At 50.3% G+C, this 12,178-nt stretch overlaps 1 protein-coding gene across 4 annotated transcripts in view; it reads left to right on the top strand.

The window, feature by feature from the left end:
- The window catches only part of LOC123384648 (vegetative cell wall protein gp1-like), a 69,133-nt gene extending 59,546 nt beyond the window's left edge, over positions 1-9,587 (top strand). The window contains exons 2-3 of one of the 4 annotated variants that reach the window (XM_045055008.1): positions 984-1,167; positions 7,918-9,587. In XM_045055008.1, the coding sequence (XP_044910943.1) occupies positions 984-1,167; positions 7,918-8,099 (366 nt within the window). In that variant the 3' untranslated portion in view covers positions 8,100-9,587. Of the gene's footprint in view, positions 1-983; positions 2,352-7,917 lie in introns of those variants that run through there. The other 3 variants (XM_045055009.1, XR_006596073.1, XM_045055011.1) reach the window with 3 other exon arrangements.
- Positions 9,588-12,178: the final 2,591 nt, after the last annotated feature.

Below are 12,178 nucleotides of genomic sequence, written 5' to 3'. Positions count from 1 at the left end.
ACTAATAGGACATTTTTATAGCCAATACCCAGAACACTGGGTGATGGGTCATGACCATATTCCATGCTGGACCCCCAGACTCAGCCTCCCCTTTCTGTGAGGAGCCTTAATGGCACATCAGGTACAAGCCTCCCCACTCACCCATTCACGTGTGGAGGTCAGCGTTTTCAGTGTAGTACATTACTAACTTTTAGAAATCATGATGAAATACATATAACAAAATTTGCCACTGTAGCTACTTGCAAGTAGCATTAATTGCATTCAGAATGTTGTGCAACCGTTACCAGTATCTAATGTAAACTACGGACCTTGGGTGATAATGATGTGATAATGCAGATTCATCCATTGTAGCAAATGTATTGTTCTCACAGTGGGTGTTGGTAATGGGGGAGGCTGTGCCCAGGTATGCTTAAGGAGGTTAGAGGAGATCTCTGTCACTCCTGCTCGATTTTTCTGCGAACCTCAAACTACTCTAAAAAATAAAGTTTATTTAAAATAAATCCAAGGATCTTCACTGCATAGAAAACAAAAATATACAGTTGTCCAGAAATTATGATGGGGATGGGGTAGCACCCAGGGATCTGTCTATACCTTTATTATTATAATTACATTCTGTATCAATTATTTGATTATACATTTATATATAACTACACATGTATATGAATAAACATGCATATGATATCTGTCTCTCCATCCACCCATCCATCCATCCATCCATGCATCCATCCATCCATCCATCCATTCATCATCTATCCATCCACCCATCCATCCATCCATCCATCCATTCATCATCCATCCATCCATCCATCCATCCATCCATCCATCTCATGATTTGCCCTCTGTATGCCGGAGACCCAGGAAAGCAGTGGTGTATCTCAGTGCAGTCTGGAAGGCCTGAGAACCAGGGGGGCCAGCGATGTAAATCCCAGTCCAAAGACAAGAGAAGACTGACTCTCCCTTCCTCTGCTTCTTGTTCTCCCCAGGCCTCCAACAGTTTGGATGATGCCCAGCTGCATGGGGAGGGCTGTTTACTGAGTGCACAGATCCAAATGCTAATGTCATCGAGAAATATCCTCGCAAACACATCCAGAAATAATGTTGAATCTGGGCACCTGTGGCCAGTCGGCTTGACCCATGAGATTCGCCGTCACTCAGTGTGGACTTCAGGTGAGGTCAAGGGCCAGGGTTCTCCAGGAGACGAGAATCGTCTCAAGGGGTCTGTCCTGCAAGGTTTATTTCATCGGCAGGATTAATTATCGTGACCCACATGTGAACTGTGCCCACCCCACCAGCTCGGAAAACACCCTCACATCTGACTGGAGGTTCAAATGAAGAATTAATTTGAGTCTCATGCAAACTGTAGGCAGAGCCAAGATTACCTCGAATTTGTACACAAGGAAAACCGAAGGTGAGAAGTTACGTGACCTACGACGTCCCCTAACTACGGAGGGGCAGAGCCTGGATTTAAACCCAGGGCTTCTGACTCTCAGGTCTGTTCTTTCCTCCACCCGCTGCCTGCCGCCTTGCCTTCCACCTAATTTATGAAGTGGAAAGTAATTCCAAACGAATCCACAACCATCGGCTTTTTATGTGTGTTCTGCTCCCGACGGTTGGTTTGGGCTCCACCCGGAGGCCGTTCTCTCTCCTGTGTGGGCTTGGCTGTGGGCAGGGGACCTGCCGGTGTGGGCAGCGGGACCTCCCTCCTCCGTGCTCGGGGACAGCCTGCCGAGGGAGGTGGACGGTAATGAATAGGTTTTACTGTGAAGGCAATTTTTATAAACCAAGCTCCTTTACTGTCAGGAAAACTGAAAGCAGACCATTCTGTGCTGGTGAGGGAGGGGGGCAGGGTGGTGGCCGGCTGGTCACTGGACGTGTCCTCCCATGGCCTCGGCATCCCCTGCACCGTGCTGACAGCAGTCAGCCACCAGGTTTCCCTTGAGGGGAGCTTGGGCTCAGGTGCGCGCGAAGCCGTGGGATCAGCGCACCGCCCTTGCCCCGAAGGCGCCTGCTCCTGCCTTGGTCCTTCCCAGGTGCTCCCTTGAGCCCTGAGGGTGACTCTAGGTCTGTGTCACGGTGCTTGCATTCACGGTCTACATCTTGGTGCCGCTCATCAGATGCTGAGCACCTGCCAAGGGTTTTTTGTTTTTCATGTTTGAATTTGCGAGGCGTATAGTGAGTGCCCGTAGACGACCCCCCTCGGTGTTGGATGGGCGACCAAATCGATATAAAACCCCCGACGCTACCCAGCCGTTCTGCTGGAGGAGCTCAGCACCGCGCCTGAGACGGGGGGTGGATGGCACCAGACGCTGACTCGCAATGCCTCCTGGGGACAGAGGAAATGCAGAAGGCGGTGCGGAGGGTGGGGACGTCAGCTGGTCCCGAGGGACGGCTCTCTGTCCAGGGCTTGGGGAAGGGGAGAGTGGGTGGGGGACAGTGGCTGGACATGCGCCATCCGTCACGAGGTCAGCGGGTCCTGTGTGATGTGGTCGGTGGGGGTGGAGGGGACAAAGAGGAAGGGCCAGCTCATGGAAGCGTGGGGTGCCCGGTGGCGGGGCCGAGGTTGGCGGGGGCACCGGAGGGCACGAACGAGGCGCCGCTGAGGAGGTCTGGGCAGGACGGTGGGTCCCCGCGCTGATGTCCAGGCCCGAGCAGGGGGACGGGCAGCTGGGCCAGAGAAGGTGGACAGGCCGGAGAAGCAGAGACGACGTGAGGGGAAGAATCTGGAAGGCTGACAGCTTTGGTAATCGCCTACAGTGACACTTTCTTTTCATAACATGAAGCATCGTCTGGTTTTCTTTTTCAGGATCTTTCCTGCAGACCCCCATTAGTCTGTCCTTTGTGAGCCAGCCGAACGCTCCGGGGACACACGGCGGGCTCTCTACCTGGTGCCTGTAAGGTTTGCGGACACTTAAGGTTTTCGGGCCGCACGCGCGCAGCCGAGCATGCAGAGAATGCTCCTGCTGCCCCGCCGGGTGATGGGGACCCGGGGGCGGCTCACGATTCTCTTCTCCACGCCCAGGTATGGGGTGAGCCCCCCGTGAAGATGCCGTGCCCTCGGTCCCCTGCTGGCCGCCGTCGGTGGCTTCTTGGCCAGGGCGGACAGCGCGCCGGGTGGGGGGACTCCTCTGCGCCGGGGCGCAGCTGTGCGTGGGGGCTTCTCTGTGCTCCCGGGAGGCTCCACGCCTTCCTACTTGCGACCACGGGAGCACCTGCGAGCGGGGACGTAAAGGCGTCAGACGAGAGCTCTTCCCAGGGAACTCGGTCGGCCACGGCTGCCTCTCGTGTCTCCCGCTGGTGCCGACACGGGAGCCGTGTCCTCATTTCTCATGGGCGTCTTGCCTTTTCCCTCAACGCCCCGGGTTTCTGGAGGCATCACTTCATTCTCACTCACGGAAGGAGGGCGGGGAAGGTTGCCTCCAACAGGCAGTGGCGATGCTGAGCGTCACTGTGCTAACGCCAGCTGGGAGGGGGGCCTGTGATGGGGCCTTGGTGGGCCCCCTCTGTCGCGGGACCCAGAGCCAGCCCAGTGTGGCTGCGTGTGGAGCTCAAAGCCAGCCTGCGTCTCGGGAGCCCACCCACCCTAGGGTCCCAACACTCCTTTCTCCGGAAAACGTGCCTCTGTGCCTCTGCCCCCAAGCTGCCTGCCTCTCCGGTGAGAGCGATGGGTGGTGGCAGGTGGGTCACCGGGGTGCTGTCCGGCCCGCTCCCTGGGGTCCCCACGCGCTGTCCCTGCCTCTGCTCTTGTGCTTGGCATTGGGTCTCCCGTGTGTTTGGTGCCTGGCTCCCTTTCTGAGGGCTGATTTGGGCAGCTCTGGCACAGGCTGGTGGCTGGTCCCTTGTGGGCCCGCTGGGGGGGGGCTGCTGTACCCGGAGGCCCCCCCCAAGCCTGCAGCCCCTGTGGTTGCAGGGCCAGGTCTGTATCTTCTCCCAGTGCCAACCCAGCCTGCTGTGCCCTGAGCCTTCCCAGGATGTGCGCGAGGCTTTCTGGGACCATCCCTGAGCCCCAGGCACACGGGGCCCGTACCTGGGGTTGAAGAACCTCCTGGCACGTCCCCCAGCCTTGCAGCCTTCATCCCGGGGCTCTGGGACTTGAAAGGTACAGCCTCGTGGAGCAGGGGACTGGCTGCTTGGAGGACGGGGGTGGGGGTTGTCCCAGGCCAGCAGTCGCGCCCTGGCGGACTGGCCGTGCACAGGGTAGTATACCTGTGAGCTTGCCCTACCCCTCTGCAAAGTGTCAGCTGCGAACTACTTGTCAGTATTGTAAGGATTGACAATATATTCAATAAATGATAGTAGATGACATTTCCTTCCCTTCCCTACATTCTCAACCGTGTGTGTGAAGAAAAAAATGGTGTAATTCCCACGAAAGAATTTTATTAAGCCCTACAGAACCTTATATATAAGAATCGCCATCCTTACCATGGGGCTCACAGCACTTGGGACCATCTCCTGTGGCAGAGGGGACAATCTGGAAAGCGTGGGGAGGGCAGAGAGTGAGGGATCGTTAGTGAGTGTGGACTTAACCCTCTGTGTCTCTGGGGTCCAATCTGTGGGGTCCTCACTAGAGGAAAGGGGCAGGGACACCCCACGTGCCCAGTGCTTCCGGCCTGCTTCACGGACTGCGTGAGGCAGGCTGGGCTCCACCCTGGTGACCGAGCAAGGAGGCGGGCAGTGTTGTTGTCTCGGCCTCCATTTGGAGGAGGAAGAGAGGTGAGTTGCGAGCACCAACCTGGAAGTGAGAGTGTGAACAGGTGGAGTCGGGCAGTGCCCAGACCTGGCTGGTCCCCCGCAGTGCGACCCGGAGGTCTCGTCCTCTGTGTGTGGGGCCATCTGCCTGAGCTGGGGGCACGTGGGCATGTGTCCCTCAGTGACATTTTACCAAGTTTATTTTTATTTACTTGGAGAGGGAGAGAGAGGGACAGAGAGAGAGAGAGTGAGGGAAGGGAGGGAGAGAGAAACAGAATCCCAAGCAGCTTCTGTGCTGTCAGCGCAGAGCCCGACACGGGGCTCGACCCCACAAACTGTGAGATCACGACCTGAGCTAAAATAGAGAGTCAGATGCTCAACCAACTGAGCCGCCCAGGTGCCCCATGGGACCTTTTAGATAGACGGGAACAGTGGACGTCCAAGCCCTAACTGCATTTGAGACCCTGAGTCTGTTTGTCACTTTAGTTTTCAGTCAAAATCCATTGTTGACTCTGATTGTCATTTTATGCATGCTGTCATAAATGGAGCGGGGAAAGGGTGCCTTGTCAGGATGATTGGATCTTCTGTGAAATGAAAGCCGGTTCCTGAGACGGTGCCCACCCTGAGAACAAAGACAAGGGGAGACTTCTTTAGCCATCGGCCTTGGAAATGGTTAGGTCTGCCATCAGAATTGTGACGAGGACACTTTTAACGATCTGTCTGTTTTCTTATTTTTAAAAAATGCACGGTTAATTTAAGGCCAATGACAATTTTCTTGCAAACCTACGACAGTCAGATGAATTTCTGTTACAATATGATACTGAAGGACGGAGAATCCTTGCCTGAAACCTGTATCATCAGAGCTCTTCAGTGAACTAGTTCTCAGCATGAAGACAAGAAGTGATAAAAATAATTATTAACGTATGCAATACTTTCAAATCTTCTTTTTCTGCTTTTTAATACTTGAAAACGCTGTGGTCCCTGGGCAGTTATGTGAGCAGGTCAAATATTTAAGTACTTGGTTGCTTACTATTGGGTACCTGGCAGACAGTATTCACTTGGATACTTAAAATAATAAAAGGAATGATTTCGTCATGGAATGTGTATATTAGCATTTATCTAACATGGAGCACGTTGAATTTTCTTCTGATGAGTGCGAACTGACACAAATAACCGCACTTACGACTGTAATTTTGGAAGATGCCAGATGATCGTCAAAGTCTATTCCGGTAGCGTGAAGACAGCGGACACTTCTCCCACCCCCTCCCCGGGCTTGGCTTTGAGGGAGTAACTCCAGACTCATCCTTTGATTCCAGTACATGGAGCCTCAAGATGGTTTTCTTAACAGTGGCTCCCTCTTCCCTCTGTCGTCAATCCAGACTCTTCTTCATGCAGAACTTCTTAAATCCAGCCCTTCTGCATGGTCTCATGGTGTGTGTGGAATGCACACCCTGGAAGGTGTACCACCTACACCAGCAATTTCGACCCTGAGGAATAATGTTGGTGACGTGGAGAGAAGCTTGGAGCCTTGCTGCTTTCAGCCGAGCCTCCCTCTCCAACAGGGCCTTGGAATCAGCTCTGCGTAAAACATGATTTTAAAACCGTCGCCTTAGACTACTCTCCGAGGCCCAGAAAGGGGAAATGAATATTCATGTATTACATGAAGGAGCGCATTTAATTTTACTGAAGTGGTTCACCATCGATGTGGCCCACATGCTACCTGGCAGGGCTGGAGAAGACAGGGCACAAGATCCTTAAGGGAAAGCCTGTCTTCTATTTCTGTGCCCCCAGCATTTGGTTACATGTCTACCCAGTGCCAAGCACTTGATGAAAGGGAAGGGAAGGAAGGCGGGGCTGAGCGAATGAAGTCTTAGAACCTGCGACAAGTTCATAAGGAACCAGTGTGGACAGACTGAGTGCAAAAGTTTCAGCGGGTTGAAGAGATGGGAACTTGTAAATATTGCGCCGGGGGAGGTACTTCCTAATCCCTGTAATTCAACTGACCCGGGACCACATAAATGGCTAAGAACCAGAGCCTCGCCCATGAGTCGTGTGAAAATGTCTTCCGGTGTAAGTTTCTCTGGGACATAAGGCAAGAAGACACGCAGCGGTGAGCGCATGGGCGTTTTGGGTACGTACCTTCTCACGCTGTCGGGCCCATTCATTCCCAGCTTGCTGATGCCACGGCCTCTGGGTTCTGAGATTGGCAGGGTAGCAGCTGGGGGACTCAGGAGGGGGACTCAACAAGGGCAGGGTCGTCTGGAAGAGGTGAAGTAGGCTAGACCCAGAGTTTCCTCCACTCGTACATAGGGAGGGTTCTTGAGAAAGTATTTAGGAAGGCCTGACGCTCTACCTCGGCCCCCTTGTCTCTTTTTCCCCAAACAAGCAAACAGACAAAAGCTGGACCACCTACTTTGCTCTCTCTGTTGAGTGTTCAGTGTGCCAGGCGTCACTGCAGTCGAGTGGTGGGGAATCTCGTGCAGAGATACCCATCAGCTCCTCACCAGAAATATGTGGGACGTTCTTAAAACATGTGCATTCCTGGCCCTTCGCTCCAGGAATTCTGACCGGGCTGGAGCCTGGGAATCTGGTTTTTAAGAAGCTTCCTGGAGTATCTTAATGACTAGCCGGGTCTGGGAAACACTTGTTTAATGGAGGAATGCACTCTACCGAATATCCCCCCCGCCCCACCATGTATATCCATCATCCTCCACTGTGGCTTTCTTAGCACACGCATGGACTCCTCAAGTGCCCCGGGATGTCCCTGGGTCATGGTTAGGGGCTGCTGGCCGCAGGCTGCTGGCGCCCCTTGCCAATGAGGACAGTTCTGTAGGAAATCGCTGCACCTCTCGGCCATCTCCCCTCTGCCGGGAGGTACCAATTTGCCGAGACCCTTTGCCTTGTAAGCGGTAGACTGGGACACCCAGGGCTTGCTTAATACATGGTAGAGCCCCACCCTGGTCCTACCAGACTGGTTGTCTCCTTGGTCCCAGAGGACCATCAGTTCCCCCATTACTGTCCATCACGGAGACCAGACGGCGCTCTCGCCTGTTACCAAGAGCGTCGCTTCACACAGTGTTAAAACTCCCTCCAGATTACATCTCGGGCAAATGTTTGCCTTTCTGCTTATGGCCCATTTATTCAGTCCATTGTAACCACTCATTTGAATCATATACATTTACACTGGAAAAAAGCTTAGGCCTTGTGACATCCAATTCCTTCATTTTGCAGGGAAGCAACACACAGAGAAAGGAAATCATTCCATTAAGGAGAACTCTCAGTCAAAGCAGCGCCCAGGCCCAGAACCAGCCCATCACTCTTGCCACCCGGCTGCAGACCTCGGTCGTAAGAAAGTGTTGGTGGCTTCACTATGGCCACCTGTGAAAAGAGGCTTCTTTCCTCCACATCTGTGAAAATCTGGAAGCCGAACGATCAACATTCTTGAGGCCTCGGACGTTCTCTATTCTGGGAGAGCACACGTGGGGAAGGGGCAGAGAGACGGGGACAGAGGATCTGAAGTGGGCTCTGCACTGACAGGCTGACAGCAGTGAGCCCGACGTGGGGCTCGAACCCAAGAACCGCGAGATCCTGACCTGAGCCCAAGTGGGACGCTCAGCCGACGGAGCCACCCAGGTGCCCCCAGACATTCTCTCTTCTGAAGGCAGAGATGATGTTCTCTGGAGTCTCTTCCTGTAACATTCTCCCAAGCTGAAGTGTTTTTGGTGGTGCACTTTGATCTCATTTGCTGTTTTTTTCTGGTCTGGAGCATCTTTCCAGAAGAAACGTTGTGCTTGCTTGGAAGCAGACTAGCTGGCTGGTGAGTGGAGCAGGAATGAGAAGGCCAGAGCCGTGATACCCTGCCCTGCACTGACATGCTTCCGTGGGGGGGGGGGGATGGTTTGTGTGGCTCCGGGCTTTGGGGTCACCACCAGCTGGCCTCAGGCAAGGGAATGAAGACGGCCTCTCCCATCCCCGTGCCAAAGGCCACTGAAACCTTGCAGGTGTACAGAAAGGGGTGAGGCATCCAGGTGCTCTGAAGACATGGTTTACTTAATCTCCACAACAATCTCAGGATTTTGCCTCCTTAGTCCTTGAGGTAATGCACACACTGTGAGTGTCCCTGACATTCCGGCTAAAGTGTTTGCTTCGGCATCAGTCAGCCAGAGGGCTGGGTCTCGCTGATCAGCGCGCTTTGGAGATTTCACTTAATTTGTGTCTAATACTTGGTTCCGTCCCCTGTTAAATGGTGTCATTTAAAGACCTGAACGTGATCACGTATATAAGCACCCAGTTCAGCGCCTGGCATAGCACAAGAGCTCAGTAAATAATAGTTATTAGTATTATTGGAGAAGCCACTGACCCAGGGTACACCCCTGACAAGTGACATCTGTTTGATCTCAATTAAGAAGAGTGAACATTTATGGGGCATTTACTCTGTATCAGGTACCAAGGTAGTTATTACGTAAGAATGATTTTTTACTTAATCTTTAAACCTCTTTAGGAAGTGGGCACTACCATTATTGCCATTTTGAACATAAGCAAGCTGAGGCCTTGGGAAGCCAACAACTGGCCTGAGGTCACCTCGCTGGGTGGTTTTAGAGCTCAGACTCTGTGCCCAGCCCTCTAGAGCCCTGCTCTGCAGACTCCACTGAGGGGAATTCCCATGGCCTTTCGGGCCCGATCCTGCTCTCTAATTGATTATCGAAAACTCAGTTGTCTCTACAAAAAGTGGGAAAACTAAGCTAGAAATGGCAGCTCTTGCCAACACAAGACCGTAGATAGCAGGGCTCAGTCTGCATTTTTTTTCCAATATATGAAATTTATTGTCAAATTGGTTTCCATACAACACCCAGTGCTCGTCCCAAAAGGTGCCCTCCTCACTACCCATCACCCACCCTCCTCTCCCCTCCACCCCCCATCAACCCTCAGTTTGTTCTCAGTTTTTAAGAGTCTTTTATGCTTTGGCTCTCTCTCCCACTCTAATCTCTTTTCTTTCTTTTTTTTCCTTCCCCTCCCCCATGGGTTTCTGTTAAGTTTCTCAGGATCCACATAAGAGTGAAAACATATGGTATCTGTCTTTCTCTGTATGGCTTATTTCACTTAGCATCACACTCTCCAGTTCCATCCACGTGGCTACAAAGGGCCATATTTCATTCTTTCTCATTGCCATGTAGTACTCCATTGTGTATATAAACCACAATTTCTTTATCCATTCATCCGTTGATGGACATTTAGGCTCTTTTCATAATTTGGCTATTGGTGAAAGTGCTGCTATAAACATTGGGGTACAAGTGCCCCTCTGCATCAGTACTCCTGTATCCCTTGGGTAAATTCCTAGCAGTGCTATTGCTGGGTTATTGGGTAGGTCTATTTTTAATTTTTTGAGGAACCTCCACACTGTTTTCCAGAGTGGCTGCACCAATTTGCATTCCCACCAACAGTGCAAGAGGGTTCCCATTTCTCCACATCCTCTCCAGCATCTGTGGTCTCCTGATTTGTTCATTTTGGCCACTCTGGCGTGAGGTGATATCTGAGTGTGGTTTTGATTTGTATTTCCCTGAGGAGGAGCGACATTGAGCATCTTTTCATGTGCCTGTTGGCCACCTGGATGTCTTCTTTAGAGAAGTGTCTATTCATGTTTTCTGCCCATTTCTTCACTGGGTTATTTGTTTTTCGGGTGTGGAGTTTGGTGAGCTCTTTATAGATTTTGGATACTAGCCCTTTGTCCGATATGTCATTTGCAAATATCTTTTCCCATTCCGTTGGTTGCCTTTTAGTTTTGTTGGTTGTTTCCTTTGCTGTGCAGAAGCTTTTTATCTTCATAAGGTCCCAGTAATTCATTTTTGCTTTTAATTCCCTTGCCTTTGGGGATGTGTCGCGTAAGAGATTGCTACGGCTGAAGTCAGAGAGGTCTTTTCCTGCTTTCTCCTCTAAGGTTTTGATGGTTTCCTGTCTCACATTCAGGTCCTTTATCCATTTTGAGTTTATTTTTGTGAATGGTGTGAGAAAGTGGTCTAGTTTCAACCTTCTGCATGTTGCTGTCCAGTTCTCCCAGCACCAGTGTTAAAGAGATTGTCTTTTTTCCATTGGATGTTCTTTCCTGCTTTGTCAAAGATGAGTTGGCCATGCGTTTGTGGGTCGAGTTCTGGGGTTTCTATTCTATTGCATTGGTCTACGTGTCTGTTTTTGTGCCAATACCATGCTGTCTTGATGATTACAGCTTTGTAGTAGAGGCTAAAGTCTGGGATTGTGATGCCTCCTGCTTTGGTCTTCTTCTTCAAAATTACTTTGGCTATTCGGGGCCTTTTGTGGTTCCATATGAATTTGAGGATTGCTTGTTCTAGTTTTGAGAAGAATGCTGGTGCAATTTTGATTGGGATTGCATTGAATGTGTAGATAGCTTTGGGTAGTATTGACATTTTGACAATATTTATTCTTCCAATCCATGAGCACGGAATGTTTTTCCATTTCTTTATGTCTTCTTCAATTTCCTTCATAAGCTTTCTATAGTTTTCAGCATACAGATCTTTTACATCTTTGGTTAGATTTATTCCTAGGTATTTTATGCTTTTTGGTGCAATTGTGAATGGGATCAGTTTCTTTATTTGTCTTTCTGTTGCTTCATTGTTAGTGTATAAGAATGCAACTGATTTTCTGTACATTGATTTTGTATCCTGCAACTTTGCTGAATTCATGTATCAGTTCTAGCAGACTTTTGGTGGAGTCTATCGGATTTTCCATGTATAATATCATGTCATCTGCAAAAAAGGGAAAGCTTGACTTCATCTTTGCCAATTTTGATGACTTTGATTTCCTTTTGTTGTCTGATTGCTGATGCTAGAACTTCCAACACTATGTTAAACAACAGTGGTGAGAGTGAACATCCCTGTCGTGTTCCTTATCTCAGGGAAAAAGCTGTCAGTTTTCCCCATTGAGGATGATGTTAGCTGTGGGTTTTTCATAAATGGCTTTTATGATCTTTAAGTATGTTCCTTCTATCCCGACTTTCTTGAGGGTTTTTATTAAGAAAGTTTGCTGAATTTTGTCAAATGCCTTTTCTGCATCGATTGACAGGATCATATGGTTCTCATCTTTTCTTTTATTAATGTGATGTATCGCGTTGATTGATTTGCGAATGTTGAACCAGCCCTGCATCCCAGGAATGAATCCCACTCGATCATGGTGAATAATTCTTTTTATATGCTGTTGAATTAGATTTGCTAGTATCTAATTGAGAATTTTTGCATCCATGTTCATCAGGGATATTGGCCTGTAGTTCTCTTTTTTTACTGGGTCTCTGGTTTAGGAATCAAAGTAATACTGGCTTCATAGAACGAGTCTGGAAGTTTTCCTTCCCTTTCTATTTTTTGGAATAGCTTGAGAAGGATAGGTATTATTTCTGCTTTGAACGTCTGGTAGAACTCCCCAGGGAAGCCATCTGGTCCTGGACTCTTATTTGTTGGGAGATTTTTGATGACTGATTCAATTTCTT

This window comes from Felis catus, chromosome A3 (assembly GCF_018350175.1).
Source record: "Felis catus isolate Fca126 chromosome A3, F.catus_Fca126_mat1.0, whole genome shotgun sequence".
NCBI classification, from domain to species: Eukaryota; Metazoa; Chordata; class Mammalia; order Carnivora; family Felidae; genus Felis; species Felis catus.
The sequence above is the reverse complement of the archived record's forward strand: the minus strand, read 5'-3'. Positions and strand labels throughout refer to the sequence as shown.